We start from the raw sequence: 19940 nt of genomic DNA, 5'->3' as shown, positions 1-19940 counted from the left end.
GGGAAGAACTGACATGTAGACAATATCGAGTCTTTCTATCCATGAACATTAATAATTTTTACTAGAAGGTAGAGAAACTAAAAGTCTGGTCAGTTATGAATAGCTGTAACAAAAGATCTGGTTATATAGAAAGTTGAAACTATGGACTGAATTATCTGTTGATTTTACTTCTCTATTTTCTTCTTTTCCCTAATCTCTATGGATTATTAAAATGTGTTTATAGTGTTACATTAAAGAGCTAAAAGACTGTGTTTTTAAATCTTTGGGAATTTTATTTAAACTGACAAAATGTAGGTTTTAAAATTCCCTGAGCTTCTCCAAAGAGATTTGTAACAAAACACTTATAGCAGTAGTTCATAGAATTACAATATGAACATTATTACTAATACTTACTGGTTCCTAAACAAGCACAACATGCTAATAGAAGTTGATCTTTAATGGATGATGATTCAACCATTCGGTTTTTGTTTTTTTTTTTGGTTTTGGTTTTGATTTTACTTTTTTTTAAACTTTTTAATTACTTTTTCTCTCTCAACCATTTGTAATTTACATAAGTTGTTTGATTCATATATATTTAATTGTATCTCGTTATGATTGTCTACTTTTGTATTATATAGTTTTAGAAAATAAAGAAGAGTTCTGCTGTTCTGTGTGGCATCTGTCACCATATTTCTAGAAAAAGTGTTTAGGCACTTTCAGTCCTTACGTCCCAGATAAAACTCTTAATTTTTTAATAATATAACGGTATTATAGAAATTAAGCCTTTCTAGTGTCTAGATTGCCATTCCATTTACAAATTTAATGTTATACATACAGTGTAGTGTATAATTAGAATGTACTTTATTTTATTTTTTATAGTTTTTACCCACCTATTGATGAACCAGTTATTGGAAGTAAAAATATTGATCTGTCAGGACGACAGGAAAGAAAACAGATCTTCAAAGGGAAAACATTTGTCTTTCTAAATGCCAAACAGGTAATGTTGTAAGCTAAATTTTTGTAAAGAAAATGTTATAAACTAGGATAAATTATTACTGTTGTCAATAGTTGTTAATGCACTTCCTTTTGAGATTTTGTGTAGAAGTGTGAAGTGAGATAAAAAACTACCCAGGCACCAGAACTTGCCCAGCGTTCATGTATATGACTATGGCATTTCTTAATATCTCTTAATTGGCTTATTAATTAAGTTTATATAAATACGTACAAGGAGGAGACCAAAAACTTTGGTTTAAGTTCTAACTTGTTCGGTTAGTAAGCAGCTGTTGAATGTCTTCTGTGTGCTGAAATGAGAGTTCCAGGAGTTAATGTTACAAGTGGAAAAATCATGCAAGTAAACCCACAGTTACAGTACTGTGTGAAGAGGAGCTGTAGATGATGTAAGGATTCCAGGGCTGCAGTGGTACCTGGTGAACTAGGGATTTTCTCAGAGTGGAAGCTCAGATTGTCCTCTCAGGAAGTATTATAAAATCAATTCTTCTTCAATTCTGCTTATATTTCACTTCCCAAATCAAATTCTTATAATTTTAAGAATGTATTCAAGACATTAATTATGGCTATTTCATTACTTTTTTTCTTTTTCTTTCCATTTTTAGCATAAAAAATTAAGTGCAGCAGTTGTATTTGGAGGAGGAGACACTAGGTTGATAACGGAAGACAATGAAGAAGAAGATAGTTTCTTTTCAGCTCCTGGAACTTGTGTTGTTGATGTAGGAATAACAGATTCACAGACCTTAATTCCTGACTCTCAGAAAAAATGGATTCATTCCATTATGGATATACTGCAGAGGTACAGAATTATTCTTTATTAGTTAAAAAAAAACAGGGCAAGTAGGTGATTTTATATGTAACTTTTTTTGCACTCCACATAATAATGTAAAGGTATATACAAGAATTATTGTAAAGATTTTATTGTGTATGGTACTTGGAAATTTATTGTGACTTAGTATGCTAGAAATAGAATATATTTATCCATGACAGTTTTATCTCAATATTTGTTTTCTGCCGCTTTTTTGTTACTTTAATAGAATTTGCAGAATATACCTCTCTTAAAAAAGCAGTATTTGTTTTTCTCTAGAATATGTAGTTGAGTAAGTTAAAACTCAAATGTAAAATTGTTCTGAAATAGCCTCAAGCTGGAATGTATTTTTCCCTTGATTATTATCCGTTGAAAATTTGTATAAAAATTACTCTATTATGGCTATATAGGCTGTTATGGGAAAGCAGGAAAGAAAGTATCAAGTATCCTAGAATAGTGTTTGTAGTGTGGAGAGGCGGCAGTTTGAAAGCACTAAAGCAAGGATTTTTTTCCTGGACTCTTTACTGGTGTTAATAATCTTAGCATTTTTGAAGCACAAAGTAAAAAAATCAGCCTTGGCAGTCCGTTGACTGAATTTCTATTCACCTAGTAAAAAATAGTTAGGGCCGGGACTTCGCTGGTGGTCCAGTGGCTAAGACTCCGCGCTCCCAGTTCAGGGGGCCTGGGTTCGATCCCTGTTGAGGGAACTAGATCCCACATGTCACAACTAAAAGACCCCGCATGCTGCAACTAAAGATCCTGCATGCTGCGACTAGAAGATCCTGCACGCCACAACTAAGACCCAGCGTGGCGAAATAAATAAATAAATGTTTAAAAAAATAGTTAGGGCCTAGGGTATTTATATGTCTAAAAAGTCTATACAAATAAGCTCTCCACAGTATTCATTTTTCCTGACCCAGGAGTCTTTCTGACCATGAAGATTGCTTTTTTTTTAAATGGGTTTGCCAAAGTAAAAGGTAAAATTTCAGTCATGTGTCTCATAAATATTTTGCTTAAAGGAGATGTGTTAACTGCTGTGAAAAAGAAAATATTTGTTTAACAAAAATACTATCTTACTACTACAACCAAAATATACTGTGATTCTATTGTGTTTTAGGCACTGGGAATATAATGGTTAACAAGATAGCTATGGACCCTGCCACCACTGGAGCTTACTGTCTAGAGGAAAAGACAGATAAAGACAAGTAAACAGATAACTACAAATGTGTATAAGAAAACAGAATAACAGGGCAGAGGGGAGAAGTTTATTTTAAATAGAGAAGGCTTCTTTCAGGCAGTATTTTACTTATGACCAGTTTACCAGTCTTTAAAAGCCATGCTGAACAATAGCAATAATAGCTTACTTACATAATACTATATACTGTAGCAGGTCCTGTTCTAAGAGTTCTACATATATTAAGACATTTAATCCTCATACAATCATGTGTATTTTTACTGTTATGGTCCCCATTGTGCAGAGAGGGCAAAAGGGGATTTGAGTAGAACACAGGGAGCTAGCAGAGGAGCCAGGATGTGAACGCATGCAGTCTGGTTCCAGAGTCCATGCTCTTTACCATTACATCTTGCTGCCTTGCTGGAGTGAGAGGTTGCTCAGAGGCTGGTGACTTGATCATGAGATGACATTTTGTTCTGTAGTCTCTGGCTCCTGTTTCAATTTGTTCTTGGAGAGAGGACAATTTTACAGTTTGAGAAAGACTATCACTTAAAATAACACCTGTCCATTTAGTCCAAGCCATTGATAGCAATTGAAGGTACAGTTATATCAAACCAGTAAAGTCAGCTATTGACTGAATTTCAGACAATAGGGCAACATTGGGATTGGTTAGTGCCATGGCGCTATTGATTAGTTGTCAGAAGTGGGTATAGGATATCAGTGATTAAAATTAAATATCTCTGAAAAAGATTAGATGTCTAGGGGAACAATATAACCCTGATTTTTGTTCTTGCTGAGATATTTTCCCAATGTCTTAGCCCATATTTGGGACCTCTTCCTGTTACTAATTTAATTATTTTCTCTTTATCCTCTCCTCCTTTGCCTTATCCTCTTCTCACCTGTTCCACAGCTTTGCACAAAATTGAATGAATCATAATCTTTGGATCATGATACACTGTCATCACTGAACTATAAATAATACACATTCATTTTGTTCACTAATTATTTAATTAGTTATTTTAAATAAATTTTTATTATTGTAAACTGCTACTGAGATTATCTTTGTATGTTTCCTATTGGTACTTGTGCAGGATTTTCTTTGGGATATATTACTGCATTACTAGGGTTAGAACACTCAACAGTATCAAACTGTTTTCCGCTTTATACTCCCACCCACGGTATATAAGAGATTAAGTTAGATGCACATCATTTTCAACAGTCGGTATTTTCAGACTATCATTTTTGCCAATTTAGTGGATATATAATCATATCTTGTGATTATGATTTGTATTTCCCTGATCACCAGTGATGGCTAACATTTCTTCAAAAGTTTATTAGATGTTAATTTTTCCATCTTTGTGAAATACATGTCTCTTGCCCAGTTTTCTATTGGGATAATTGTATTCTTTTTTTGTTTTAAATACAGATTTCCCCTGTTTTATGTGTTCTTGTGTGTGTAGTGTACATGTGTGTATTTAGTTCTATATAATTTTATTACATGTGTAGGTTCGTGTATTCACCATAGTTAAGATACAGAACAGTTCCATCACCACAAGAATCCCTCATGTTGTTCTTTTATAACCACACACCCCTCCCTACCTCCCCCTGCCTGTCCCTAAACTTTGGCAACCACTAATTTCTTCTTCATTTCTAAAATTTATTATTAAAAAAGTGATATATAAATGAAATCATACAGCATGAAACCTTTTAGAATTTTTTTTTTCACTCACCATAATTCCTCAGAGATTCATCTAGGTTTTATGTATCAGTAGTTCATCCTTTTTTATTGCTGAGTAGTGTTTCATGGTATGGATAACCATGGTATGGACATTGTCTCTTTAATTACATTTTCTAGTTTACTGTTGATGTATAGAAATTCAGCTGACATTGATATTAATCTCATATCCCACCACCTTGTTGGACTCCCCTTTTATTTCTAATACTTTATAGTCTTTTTTTGTATAAACCATATCATCTGTAAATAATATTTCTCTCCTCCTTTTTAATCCTTTATGCCTCTGGTACTGCTCTCTTTTATTCTCTCTCTTGGTTTTGGACCAACTGGGACATCCAAAGCTGCTGGATAGAAGTGGTGATAGTAGCCACATTTATCTCACTATTGACTTTAAAAGTAATGCTTCCAGAATTTCCCCATTTAAGATGATGTATGTCTGTATAACATGATTATTAAATGTGTATTTTGTTTTATATAGCCAATCTTTGTAACTAATTTTCATGATATAATGTATGTATAGTTTCAAAAGTATTAGTAGGGTAGTAAAATATCAATTTTGAATTGCCTGAAATACAAGTAGGTGTGTGTGATCACTTGATGATAATACTTTTTAAAATCTTTTTTTGTGTGTTATTATAAATTCACTTAGAGTTCAAGTCTAAGTTAAACTAATACATACAAAACAATGAATGTTAAGCATTTGAAAAATACCTTTTAAACTACTACAGCCACTTAAAATACATATACATATGTATATTTTACATATTCTGTAGTATGGATATACTATGGTTTGTTGAGTCATCCATCCATTGAAGGACGTCTGCATTTTTCCAGCTTTTGTTACAAATAAAGCTGATATGAACATTCGTGTACAGGTTTCTTTGTGAACATAAGTGTTCATTTCTCTGGAATAAATGCCCAAGAGTGCAGTTTCTGGATTGTATGGTAATTGCATATTTGTGTGCCTTTTTTTTAATTTGTAGGAGTTTTTTATATATTCTTGACATTAATCCTTTTTTCACTTTTATGTGATTACATAAAAGATTGCAGAATCTGTTACCACTTTGTAAATTATCTTTTTATTGTGTTGATGAATGAAAGCCCTTAATTTTAATATCCTAAAATTTAACAATCTTTCATAGTCAGTGCTTTTTGTATTTTGTTTAAGAAATCTTTTTCTACTCATAGATCAAAAAGTTATTCACCTATATTTTTTACTAATTTTTACTAGTATTTTGATATTTTGTTTTTGAAATTTATTTTTGATCTATCTGGAATTGATTCTGTTTTATACCAAGGGACCTTACATGCATGGGAATGTTTTTGGCCTTCTTTTCCATTGAGCAATATGTCTCTTCTTATACTAATACCACGTTTACCACATTGTCTTAATTACTATAACAGTTTAAGTCCTCATATCTAGTAGGACAAATATTTTCTTTCTGCTCTTCTTCAGAAGCATCCTGGCTATTCTTGGCTTTTTATTTTTCCATATACATTTTAGAATCATCTTTTTAAAAACTTAACAGAAAAACAAACGTTAAGCATTTGAAAATGACCTGTTTAGCTACTACAACCACTTAAAATATCTCTACAATAAGTATTAAAAGGAGTTTTAAAGCTCTTAAAATTTGAGGTGTAGTTTCTATATAGCATTATTAAGTTATATTAAATTATGTTTGTTTGATAAAATCAGTCATTATTCACATTACAGAATAACAGAAGATAGGTTCACCATAAGATTCCTTTAATAAGAAGATTCATTAATACATGTAAATTTGGTAAAATGATTTGATTTACTAACATACGTATAGATGTAGCTTATTTCTAGTTCTTTGTACTTTTCTCCCTCCTTATCCTTCTCCCCTCTTTTTCTCTCTTTTAAGTTTTATCTTAGGATTCTAGTAATCATAGATTTGCTTTAAAAAATCTATTTTATTGCTTCATCTGGGTATTACTATTATTCTGAAAATTATAGAGTTTTAGAACTGGAAGGATCTGTATCCTTTACTCTAGACCTTTATTTTACAGATGAAATAACTGAATTACTAAAAGGTGGTGAACTTGCCCAATGTAGCATTGCTCCAGTGAATAAGCTAGTACTATAGGTATTTGCAGTTCTCTCTGTACCATATAATTGTGATATCACTTTGGGGGGGCGGAAAAAGATAGATTCAGTTTGACATCATCTTAATAAAAGTTGTTAGTTTTAATATAGCATCATACTTAAACTATTTTATTCTAACAGGCAGGGTCTTAGACCTATTCCTGAAGCAGAAATTGGATTGGCAGTTATTTTCATTACTACAGAGAATTACTGTGATCCTCAGGGCCAGCCCAGTACAGGTAATTAAAATACTATTTTATTGATTCTTTAGCAACTTTATTGTGTAAATTGATGATTGGCTGTATGTACATTATTTTTTAAAATATTTATTTATTTATTTGGCTGCATCGGGTCTTAGTTGTGGCACGCGGGATCTTTGTTGCAGCATGCGGGCTCCTCTCTAGTTGTAACGTATGGGCTCTAGAGCGCACGGGCTTTGTTGCCCCGCAGCATGTGGGATCTTAGTTCCCCAACCAGGTATCGAACCCACGTCCCCTGCATTGGAAGGCAGATTCTTAACTACTGGACCACCAGGGAAGTCCCTGTATGTACATTATACTTGCCAGGGGTGACCATCTTCACCGTCTTTTAAAAGTCATATGTTTATCTGTTCATTTATTCATTCGATAAATATTTATGGCTGCCAAGTACTAGGCACAGTTGTAAGTACTGAAGATACAGTGGTGAATAAAGTAAACAAGATACCTGTTATTGTGAACTTTATATTCTAAAAGTCAGGATTCAGACAGTTAACAAGCAAACAAACACATCTGATAAGTTCTGTTAAGGCCAAGTACAAAGAGAAAGCTAAAACAAGATGATGTGATAATGACTGGGAGTAGGCTATTTTAGATTGGTACTCAGGGACAGTCTCACTTAAGATGTCATATTTGAGCCTCACATGTCCTGAATGATGAGAAGAGGCAGCCATGGGAGGATATGGATAGCAGAATTCCAGGTAGAAGGAACAGACCAAAATCGTGTCTGTGTGGAGAATGGATTCCAGGGGTCCAAAATGGAAGTGGGGATATGAGTAGAGGCTGTTGTGGAGGTCCAGGTGAGAGAGAGCCTAGTGCCTTGGACCATGATGGTAGTAGTAGAGATGCAGAAAAGCAAATAAATTCAGGCCAAATTTTGGAACTAGACCCAGCACATCTTGCCTGTGGAGGATTTAGAAACAACTAATCTTTTGGCATGAGTAACTGGTTGGGTGGTGATGCCATTTACAGAGATGAAGAATACATATTATAATCATCTCAGTGTTGACTATCACAAAAGCCAGTTTACTCAGGGCAGCTATTACCCCTTGGTTTTTTAAAACTCATTCCCCTACTTTTCTTGATAAGCTGATGTTGCCATCAAGAAGATGGTTCATTTATTCTTTCCTTCTCGCTTCTTTACCTTAGATATTTTTATGTTTATTCTTCCTCGTAACTTTTCTTTGTCTAGCTATGTGTGCATCCATTTGGTATTTCTTTATACATTTATTTGCCTCCTAAGTTCTTTTTATAGCTATTTGTCAGCAGTTATTGGACTTTGGCTAAAAGACGAGTTAGGACAGCACTACCTAATTATACACTCCAGGGGGTATCATTTACATTGTAGCCCACTGAATGGCACCTATAAAATTGGACAGTGTACCTCCTGATTAGTAATTATAGCTGCTGTCTCTTGAGTTTGCGGAGACTGAAGTATGTGCTTTACACAAGGCATTACAATTTAATCTGCAAAACAGTCCTTTTAAGATAGATGACATTGTTTGCATTTTACAGATGAGGGAACTGATGTACAGAGAGGTTAAGAAATTAGCCAGAGGTCACATAGCAAATAATTTGATTCAAACTGACTCTTTAAGTCAAAGCTTTTATGATATTATTATACTGCTATTATGATTGATGGTGTGGGGGTTACTGGGAGCAGATGTAAAAGGATAAACAGACTAGTACTTGGATTTTATGACCTGGTTAAGAATGTTTATTCACCTGATGTCTGTACACTTTTCCATGAGTACACTACATATGTTTCTGTCTATACATGGGTAACCTTCAAATACAGTTTTAAGAGCTTGTGAAGTTTCCATAATAATTGTGATATGGTGAATGTTTCCTCAAAATTCATGACTAACATTCTCAGAATTTATCTTTAGAGTCAGAAGTTAAAGACCAACTCTTCAACCTCTCTTAGAGAGAAAACTACTTTGATGTGGATACCAAAAGTGAGCCATATTCTTATAGAAGCTGTCCATTAGAAAGCTCCACAACCCTTTAGAAATAGCATGTACTGTAGATTCTATTTTGTTGATTGTATATTTCTGTTCTGTTACAGAAAAAAATAAAACGCTATGTGTAATTTCAGACTTTAACAACACAACAAAAAATATGTAAAAATAAACAATCATTGGGTCTATGTGAGTATCTCCCCTTGTCCCAGGTCCCTGTTTGGAACAGCTGTCCTCTGCTCTCTTTTAGAAAACTAGTCTCAATTAGATATGTGCTTCAGAAACATTTTTTAAAAATTCAAGTTCACATTCTCTGTATTCCAGGATATTCTGGGATGCAGCCAAGGCATCAGATTTTTTTGGTTTCTTTTGCTTGATTTTAACCTCCTGTTTGTCATAGAAACTAGGGAAGGACTGAACTAGAGAGGAGCCTTCTTTTATATAAATGGAGGAGGCACTCAAACTATAAATTTAAGTCATTTTTTACTCATACAAGACTTGAAATTCTTCCTCTGCAGCTTCTGCTCAAGAGGTCTGCTACCATCCCTTCTCACAGCCACTGCCCTATTTAACCCTCCGTGTCTTTATTTCCTGAGGGCTGTTCTAACTGCCCTCATTAAGGTCCTGCCTCCATATTCATCTCTACAGTTAATATTTCACTTTGCCACTAGAATCACCTTCCCTTCTCCTAAAAACTTTTACTAGTTCTCATTATCTATAGAATAAATCCCTAAGCCCTTTGTCTAGACTTTCGAGCCTTCAACAGTTTAGCTGTAGCCTATCTCTTCCCATCCTCATCTTTTTTTAATATACTTCCCTACAGAATACATATGCCATATTCTTTTATGTGCCATACTCCTTGACCTTGCTCATCATGGTCCTTGTTCCTAGAATGCTAGCACTGCTCTTCAAAATCTGACTCCTTCCACAAATGCTCACCTCTTTCGTGAAGTTTTTCTAGGTTTTTTCCTCTCCCATAACTCTTCTCCAAGTCAGGTTAATTATTTTGTTTTTTTATACCCCAGTAACTTTTTTTTTTTTGCCTTCCAGTTAGAATTTTTTCCTACTTTGAAACATAACCAGTTGTTTCCATGCCTCTTTCAGCCACTACACTGATTATAAACTCTTACTAATTTTGGATTCTCTGACATCACCAAGCCCAATACTTGTTTGTAGTTGGTATGAATATTTGCTTAATTGAACTAAGTTATTGGTACACAAGATTATGTTTGCTAGGGTGGAGCAGCAAAATTTTATCATCCACTGTTAGAAATGTATTTATGGCCAGAAGGTCCTTAAAGATCATCTAATCTTTCTATTAAAAGGTGAGAGACCTCAAGGCTGAGAAAAGTTAAGGTCCCATACATAAAACAGCCAAGACAATCCTAAAATTGGGGTTTTGTGACTGCTAGACCAGCACCTTTTCTATTGTGTTATTTCATATGGAAACAAGGTCATAAGGAATTGATTAAAAATCTACATTATAGTTAGTAGTATTATTTCTTGCACATATTCATAGGTAGGTCTGTGTGGGTTCCAAGTCATAGACATCAGACTTAACAAACAATTTTAGAACACGGCTAGTTTTGGGGGGAACAGTGAATGCATGTCTTCTTTCCTCCCTTTTTCTCCTTTGTTTCCTCCTTTCCTTCCATATTCATCCATTTATCTTTCAACAAGTATTTATTGAACATTGTTATATGCCTTTAATTACTGTAAACACTTGGAATAAAGAGGTGAGCAGAGTAGAGCAAATCCCTACCCTCCTGGTATTTTAGCAAGGAGAATATTATAAATAATCTTATTGACAGACATTAGTTATTCTGCATCATTAGATTCAGCTTATAAGTATTTCTTTTAATGGTTATATACACATTTGTAATTATTATTTTTTGCAAACTGTGCAAGCTAAGATGAATTTTAGGGATATGTATGTATAAGGAAATGCCAGTGAGCTAAGGTGGTCATATAAGGAGAGTGGCAGAAGTAAGTTAAATACCTGAATTTGGAATCAGTAATAAACATTTATTAAACACATCCTATGTCATGAGGAGCTAACAGAGTGGTAATTTAGCTTTGATACTTAGTAAATGTCAACTTAAAATTTTTTTTCCGTTAATTTAATTCTGTTAACTTATTTATATCCATTATATACCAAACATTGCTCAGAGATTAGAGATACAGAAATGAGCAAGACTCAGTCCCTGTTCTCAAGGAGGTTCCAAGTCTAATAAGAGAAAGTAACAAGTAAACAAGTACGGTATAAAGTGATGATAACAGCTAACACTTGCGTAGTCCTTATTATGTTCCAAGCATTTTTCTAAGTGCTATCCATATATCAGTTCACTTTGCCCTTAAAACAATATGTGAGGAAGAAACAACATGTAATTATCCTCATTTCATAGATGAGGAAACTAAGGCATAGAGAGGTTAAGTAATACAGGTCACGCAGGTAGTGTTAAAAAGTTAGTAAGAGTGTGTTAACAGTTAGTAGAGTGATGTAAAGGGTGGTATGGGATCCAAAATGAGGGGCATCTAATTCAATGTGGGAGGTTCAAGAGAAGTATTCCAGAAGAGTGGCACTTGAATTAAATTGCTGTTCTGATATATAAAATGATGAAGTAATCATTTTGGTTTTCTGGAGTAGCCAAAAAATTTATGTCTAAAACTGTTCATCTCTTCTTTTCAAATAGTATATTCCTTCTAAAAATTAAATTCACATTGATTTTGATTTGTGTAGACGGTAGAGTAGATATACTTTCTGTGGGGGAGAAATTTTAATTTTTTGGTCTCCTGACTAAAGCATAGTTTGAATTAGAATTTAAGTTGAGTTTATTTTTATTTAAGTTGATAATAGTTTAATATGAAGGATTTGATGTGGCTTTAAAATGATTTGGTTCAGATAAGCCCATCACAGATGCCAACAGGCTGCTGCTTATAGGCTGTTTTGTTAAGTATTTGACTGGAGACAACTGTATGCTATAGTTAATTCTCTCAACATGGCACAGTCCTAACAATTCTAAGTGACCAAATGTCCATCTTGTGTCTAGCAGTTGTGATTCTTTCTTTCACTTCTGTGATTTACAGGATTGAAGACAACAACTCCAGGTCCAGGCCTTTCCCAAGTCTTACCAGCCAATGAAAACTTAATGCCAGGTGCCCCAGTGAATACTACAACATATGTAGCTGACACACAATCAGAGCAAGGAGATACATGGTAAAGCTTCATTGTTAATGAACTATTGTTATTATTCTATCAATAAATTAATAGTATATTCAAGAAGTAGAGTCAATGCCTGTATCAAGTCATCTCTTGGGAGATAAAGAATTGGGAGTGTGGGATGCCAGGGAAAATAATATTTTGGACAGGGTTTAGCAGACTTTTTATAAAGCATTAGAGGGACTTCCCTGGTGGCGCAGTGGTTAAGAATCTGCCTGCCAATGCAGGGGACATGGGTTTGATCCCTGGTCCGGGAAGATCCCACATGCCGCAGAGCAACTAAACCCGGGTGCCACAACTACTGGGCCTGCGCTCTAGAGCCCGCAAGCCACAACTACTGAGCCCATGTGCCGCAACTACTGAAGCCCGCACACCTAGCACCCATACTCCAAAACAAGAGAAGCCACCACAGTGAGAAGCCTGCACACTGCAAGAAGAGTAGCCCCTGCTCACCGCAACTAAAGAAAGCCCATGTGCAGCAACAAAGACCCAACACAGCCAAAAATAAATAAATAAATAAAAATGAAGCACTACAGAGTAAATATTTTTGGCCCTGTGGGCCACTGATCTCTGTCACAGCTACTCAACTCTACCATTGTAGGATTAAAGCAGCCATACACAACATGTAAATGAATGAGTGTGGCTGTGCTCCAATAAAACTTAATTTACAAAAACAAGTAGCAGGCCAGATGTGTCCTGCAAGCTGTAGTTTGCCAACTCCTGAAAATGATAAAGTTTTTTTTTTTTATTCCTTGCACATGTACATGGTAGACTACAAAGAATTATACTGTTTTATTTGTGACTGGTGAAATAAGTTTGAGATAAATTTGTTTCTATTATATGATGTTGCCTGTATGTGAACATTACTTATAGTTTTGGAGATACTTTATATGTGTGTACCTGGCTATCTAAATAATCAATATTTGTTCATAAAGGTAGTTTTTTTAGTGGTTCTCTATTTGAAGAGGGTTTTTTAAAATAGTTTTTTGGATTTTTTTTTTTTTTTTTTTGGAGAGCAAGGGTAGCTCATATGTATCCTATGGCATTTTTTCACTTAAGACAGTGTATTTTAAATAATCCATAATGAATTATTCATATTGGAAGATACTTATGAAAGCACTATATTAGACCATATTTAAATTTTCACTATACCTATGTTTTGTATTGAGATCATAACTTTTAAAAGAGAAACTACAAATTTTTTTAAAAGAGAACTTTTAATATAACTTTTAAAAGAGAAACTTAATTTTTTAAAAGTCAGTTGAATGACAACTTTGGGGTTTTTGGTGAAATAAGAAGAGCAAAAGTTGTATATATTCAACCATACATTGTAGAACTGTGTGTTTGTGTGTGTGTGTTTAAAATATTTTTCTGATGATCTAGAGTTCTACTCTAGAGTTCTATTCTAGAGACTGCCATCTGGTTGGAATATAACCATATCAGTTCATCAAAAGTGATCTAAATACCCCATTATATTTGAAATTGGAATGATAGCTTATTCTTTTCATAAATTTCCAGTTTTTATTAATTTTTTTACATGGAAATAATTTTAAAATTTTAAACAAAGCAAAAATCACTTCGGTATATAACCTGGTTTAATTTATAATAGGATACTAGGTTTTTATTCCATGTGTGTTTGGCAGTTTTTTATAGCGCATTCCTGACAGTATGTGCTATAGGGGATGAAGAAGAGAAAGATATGTCTTCAGGGAGGTTTGATGACAAAGGAGCTACTTTCTTGGGATAGTAAAATATATTCACTAAACTACTGTCTCAAGATAACTATATTCTAAAGCTGTATTACGTTCGTACTACTTAATGGACTTTGTTTCTGGATAAAAATTGCTATAAACGTGATTGTTTACCTTGCATTCTTTTCTTTTGCTGCAGTATGAATTTGAGTGAAAGGCCAAAAGAAATCAAAATCTTCGGAATGGAACAAAAATTCAGAATACCTTCACAAGAATCATCCACTGTGAAGGAACCCCACAAAGTAAACTCTAATAATAATAATATAGTATCAAATACTCTTGTTAGTATGAAAATCCCAAACTATCAGCTTTCACCAACTAAATTCCCAGGTGTAAATAAAAGTGGAGATCGGGCTTCTCAGCATCAGCAAACCAACTCCATCAAAAACTACTTTCAGCCATCTACCAAAAAAAGGTATAATTTTTAATAATACTGCTCTGTGTGTCTAAAAATACTAATATTTGTTATACGATTGTAGAATGGTACTAAGTCCATGTTCTGCTTAAGTATGCTTCTGTGGAAAGCTTTGAGCTTATTCCCTCTCAGAAATGTCCAAGTCTCTTTCTTCACTAAGGTCATTAGATACATTTTCCCTCAACTTTTTCCTTCTGTTGTTTCATTTGCTGTACTTCTCTTGAAGAAGAGGTTACCCACACCTCAGTTTTTTTGACCTACCTATTTCCCTTGGTCATGTCTCTCATTTCCTCTAGGACCATGCTTCATCAATTATTCTTAATTTCTAACATCTTTAATATCTTCTTCTAGGTCCTTTTCTTCTGTGTTCAAAGACTCTATCTCAGTTTTTAAAACCTTCCCTTGACTTGATTTGTTCCTCTAGCTACTGCCCTTTATCTTTTACAATCACTGTTAAACTTCTCATAAAGAGGAGATTATTGTTATTATTCCCGTTTCTGTATGAAATATTTCTTAACTCGCAATATTTCATCTTGACATGACATCCTTGAAAGTAATCATTGACACAAGTTGCCACCTCTTGTGGCCTTTTGGTAACACTCAACTCTTGAACGTTTGTTCTCCTTCTGGTCTCTTCTTGACTTTTGTGGTAGTGTCCTATCCTGGGGTTTTTTTTTGCCTCTCTGACTTTCTCCTTTGCTCCCTTTGAGGACTTTTTTTCCTCCTGCTATGTATATTGTACTTCAGGTTACAGATGATCAGTATATTTGGTCCTGGCTTATTCTTTAAGCATCACTTCTACTTTCCCACAGAAATCTGCTTTTTCCCCTAATCATAGGCCTAAAACTTTCTCCCCTGTCACTGCCTTGTATATATATTTTTGTTAGTAATTTACTTTGTCAAAATCTTTGACTGTTTCTCCTCTGCCTCCCCAAACCAGTAGTGCTGATTCTTATTTTCCTTGTCTTATAAATTCCTCTGTTTCCATCTGTTTGTGTTGCTAGCTCTCTGGTTCAAACGCTGATCGTTTAAATTATTACAAAAAACTTCTTGATTGGTTTATTTAGGACCCTGACATTAGATTAGTATTATGAAAATATCACTCTAACTGTTCCAGTTCAACATGAATCCAGTAAACTAGAGAGCAGAGACCCAAGTTTTTGTGCCCTCTGTGGGCCTCAGTACAGTTTAAATGAGTCAGGTATTCAGTACTCATTGAATGAATGATACAGTATTGTATAGAATACCCTTAGTCATATAGTCACATATTACTTGCAGTATATAGTTTATACTGTATTCTGGATTTAGCCACTTTGACTTACTATCTTGAATCTAGCTCTGATTAACCCATCAGGTTTTAGTCCCAGGGTAATTTTTCCATGTCCACAGGTTCCCTTCATTATAAAGTTAAGCTGTTGTTTTCTGACAAGTCTTTTGTATTTTATATTTTTCTACCTTTTCCTCCACACTGATTCATCAACTACTGTAACTTCCAGCAAAGAAGATAGACATTTCCCTATTGTTTAAGCCATGGAATTGACCAGTCCTATCAAAACAGTAGAGTGTGTATGAATTATGTACTGTTTTCAGATGTCTGTTTTTTTATTTCTGGTGAGATTGTTAATCAGTAAAACCAAGAATATTGTCAATTAAATGAAGAAGGGGGTGAATACTGCCAAACTAAAAAATTACTTAGCTGTGTTCATTTTCTGTTTTTGTTTTCTTCTCTCCTTTTTTGAACCTAAGGGAAAGGGATGAAGAAAATCAAGAAATGTCTTTATCTAAATCAGCAAGAATAGAAATGTCTTGTTCTCTTTTAGAACAAACACAACCTACTACATCCTCAGTATGGAACAATAAGGAGCAGCAGAATGAGCCTGTGGAAAAAAAACCAGATAACTCGTATGCAGATATAGATTTAAAATCCACTGTGAAAAATTCTGCCAATAAATCTCTCTCTACAGAAAAACTAAGATCAGAAAAAAGAAAAGAAATTGATGATTTAGCCATAGAAGATGAAGTATTGGAACAGTTATTCAAGAACGCAAACCCAGAGTTAGAAATTGAAGTGAAAGTTCAAAAACAAGAGGAAGATGTCAATATTAAAAAGCCGAGATTGGATATGGAAACAAATGGCACTTGTAATGATGAAGCAATACCAGAAAGTAACAAAATCTCTGTAAGTAACTTTTTTTTTTTAAACTTTATTTATTTATTTATTTATTTATTTTTGCCTGTGTTGGGTCTTCGTTTCTGTGCGAGGGCTTTCTCTAGTTGCGGCGAGCGGGGGCCACTCTTCATCGCGGTGCGCGGGCCTCTCACTGTCGCGGCCTCTCTTGTTGCGGAGCACAAGCTCCAGACGCGCAGGCTCAATAGTTGTGGCTCACGGGCCTAGTTGCTCTGCGGCATGTGGTATCTTCCCAGACCAGGGCTTGAACCCGTGTCCCCTGCATTGGCAGGCAGACTCTCAACCAGCGCGCCACCAGGGAAGCCCAACATTTTTTAATAAGAAGTATTGCAAATAGGAACTTAGAATGTTAAAAAGTACTTGAGGTATTTGTATTGACAGTATGAGCAGTCATGATGTTTATTTGGGGGAAAAAATTAGTATCTTCTACACCCAGTATTAAGTATAAGAATTTGTTGGTTGATAGGGTAAATGTTAAAAATACAGTGATTCTTTGACTATATATAATAAATGACAACAAATAAAACTTATTCATGATTTGTTTTTTTTAAAGAATCAATTTTATTTATTTATTTATTTATTTTTGGTTGCATTGTGTCTTCATTGCTGCACGTGAGCTTTCTCTAGTTGCAGCGAGCAGGGGCTACTCTTTGTTGTGGTTGTGGTGCTCGGGGGCTACTCTTCATTGCAGTGCACGGGCTTCTCACTGCAGTGGCTTCTCTTGTTGCAGAGCACAGGCTCTAGGCAGGCGGACTTCAGTAGTTGTGGCGCGCAGGCTCAGTAGTTGTGGCTCGTGGGCTCTAGAGCGCAGGCTCAGTAGTTGTGGTGCACGGGCTTAGTTGCTCCACGGCATGTGAGATCTTCCCGGAGCAGGGCTTGAACCCGTGTCCCCTGCATTGGCAGATGGATTCTTAACCACTGCGCCACCAGGGAAGTCCCCATGATTGTTTTAATAGATTTCCAGGCTGTACTATTTTATTATATCAGACATTTGGCCATGATGATAAGTATAGGAGGAGCTTTAATAGAGTAAACAGGCACAGAGAGATGAAGAAAGTTAGTAAAAACAAAGTATTTACTAAATAAATTTTTAGGATAGAACATGTATAACATCACTAGGGATTTTTAATTTTTATTTTTATCTTTAATGTTCTGTCCTCTTTTCCTGAATGTTGGTAATTTGTCTTACCCGCTTTGGTCTAAGAGAACTCTTTAGATTATTTTGTATTTTATGTATCATTAAGTTGCCTACTGTTGGTAGACTGGTTACCTCATTAGGTGAGAGCACAGATACAATGATTTGATAAGCATTTGTTGAGAACCTAGTGTGTATCAAGCACTATATAAATCTATAACTACTATTGAAAGATCAAAATATATGTCCTATTTAGCCTTTATACTGGCATCTTCATATAAGGTAGAAAATCCTCATTGTTTGTTATTCCTTATAAGTGAATACTTAATGCTGTTTTGTGGACCAGCTGCATCAGAATCACCTGGTGAGCTTTTTCAGAATAGGGATTCCCGGACTGAAGCCCCAGAGATCCTGATTCAGCACATCCAGTTTTCTTCCCAGGATAAGTTCCCTCAATGTATTGGTTAAGAATTACTTTTGCTGTCTTTAAAAATTCTAAAATCAGTGGCTTAAATAAGATAGGGCCAAGATTTACATGCTGTATAATGATATCAGGGAATATAATTATTTTATTTTGCTCTACGATTCTGCAGCATAATTTCCTTTGTTCTTATTTTACTATTTTAGAATTCATGACATTCTGAATAAAAATATGGTACAACATAAATATGTTGTAGCAGACGTTTGGAGAGTGAATAGCAACTCAATTGTGACACACTTCTGGATATACTAAAGTTAAATCACTGTATTTTAGCACTGTACTTTTTTAGTAAGAACCTTGTTAACAAAAGTAATTTTGCTTTCAATATAAGATAATTTTTTAAAACTTTTTATTTTGAAATAATTGCTGATTCACATGCAGTTGTAAGAAATTATATAGAAAGATTCCATATACCTTTCACCCTGTTTCCCCTAATTGTAACATCTTGCAGAACTTAAGTATAATATCAAAACCAGGAAATTGACATTGATATAATTCATCAACCTTACTCAGACAGTGTGAAATTATTTTTAATTCTTTCATTTTTACTGTTTTAAGAATTTGTTGTCTGAAGGTCCTTGTGGATACTCGTGGATTGAAAGAATTACACTTAATTTTTCTAGCCACAGAAGTGATTATCAGAAAAAATATTTCTTAATCCTTTCATTTAAAAAACTTTTTGCAGTTTTAAGAAGGCAAAAATGTCATACTTCTCTCTGGCATTGGATTCCTTAGCTGTATATCAGAAGGGCATTTTCTAAAATATATTGATGATAAAACTACCATTTTTCTATTTTGGGATTAAATATGGATTCTAGCATGTCTGTAAGATTTACTATAAGCTGAAATAGAAAGCTATTGGCTAGATACCCCTGCTAGGCATTTATCCTTGTGTAAATGACAACTGTGTCGGGGTCTTGGCCTTACTTTCAATTTCCCAGTCTCCATAAAATGCAAACATGTCTCCATATCCTTGTTAACATTCCTCCTCTTAACAGCACCCCCTGTCTACAGAATATCTCTTCTTCACCTCTTTCCACCCTTCTATTCTAAATTAAGGTTTCCTCTTCTCTTACCATATAGCATCTTTGAAAGCCTGACAATTATACCTACCACTTACTGGATACCATCATGCTATTTATAGCAACCTGCAGTGAAGTAGTACTATACACATTGAACAGATGTGGAAACTGCAGTGGGAGTTAAGTAACTTGCCAAAGTGACTTAGCTAGGTTTTGACAACTGAGACGAAAATGCAAGGTCCACCCTGTTCTTTTGGCTGTTTCTTTTGTCAGGTTTCTCAGAATGTCATTCATTCACTTATTTATTCTAGGCATTGGGTATGCTAACATGAAAGGCAGTCTGAGAGAATAAGTTTGATAGGCCTTTAGGAGGTAGAATCTCTAAGACTTGGTGATTGACTCAATATGAGAAATGAGGAGAGAGGAAAGAGTGTAGAAGTCCCAAGCTTGCAGTCGAAGGGTCTGGGTAGGCTGTAGTGTGATTCTCTGAGATAGGAAATAAAAACTTGCTCAAGAGGTTAAGCAAGTTTGAGGGAGTAGGACAGGATGGGGAAAATGTATGGGGGAGTAAAATGTTCTGATTGTAGTAACAACTTCCAGTGGGTAATGTATGTGAAAATACTCAGTAAAAGGGTGCATGGTAGGCTTGGAATAGAAATTTTTAATCTTACTACTGATAAATAGCATTAATTTTCTTCA

At 34.7% G+C, this 19940-nt stretch overlaps 1 protein-coding gene across 1 annotated transcript in view; it reads left to right on the top strand.

Annotated features, from left to right (window-relative positions):
* Window positions 1–19940, top strand: part of NBN (nibrin) — a 43008-nt gene that overhangs the window by 11902 nt on the left and 11166 nt on the right. Inside the window, exons 6-11 of the mRNA XM_061171359.1 lie at window positions 859–976; window positions 1593–1786; window positions 6953–7050; window positions 12117–12246; window positions 14140–14415; window positions 16162–16594. Coding sequence (XP_061027342.1) covers window positions 859–976; window positions 1593–1786; window positions 6953–7050; window positions 12117–12246; window positions 14140–14415; window positions 16162–16594 — 1249 coding nt within the window. The remainder of the gene's footprint in view (window positions 1–858; window positions 977–1592; window positions 1787–6952; window positions 7051–12116; window positions 12247–14139; window positions 14416–16161; window positions 16595–19940) is intronic.

Source organism: Eubalaena glacialis, chromosome 17 (assembly GCF_028564815.1).
Source record: "Eubalaena glacialis isolate mEubGla1 chromosome 17, mEubGla1.1.hap2.+ XY, whole genome shotgun sequence".
NCBI classification, from domain to species: Eukaryota; Metazoa; Chordata; class Mammalia; order Artiodactyla; family Balaenidae; genus Eubalaena; species Eubalaena glacialis.
Note: the sequence above shows the minus strand (reverse complement) of the source record. Positions and strands in the feature narration are given on the sequence as shown.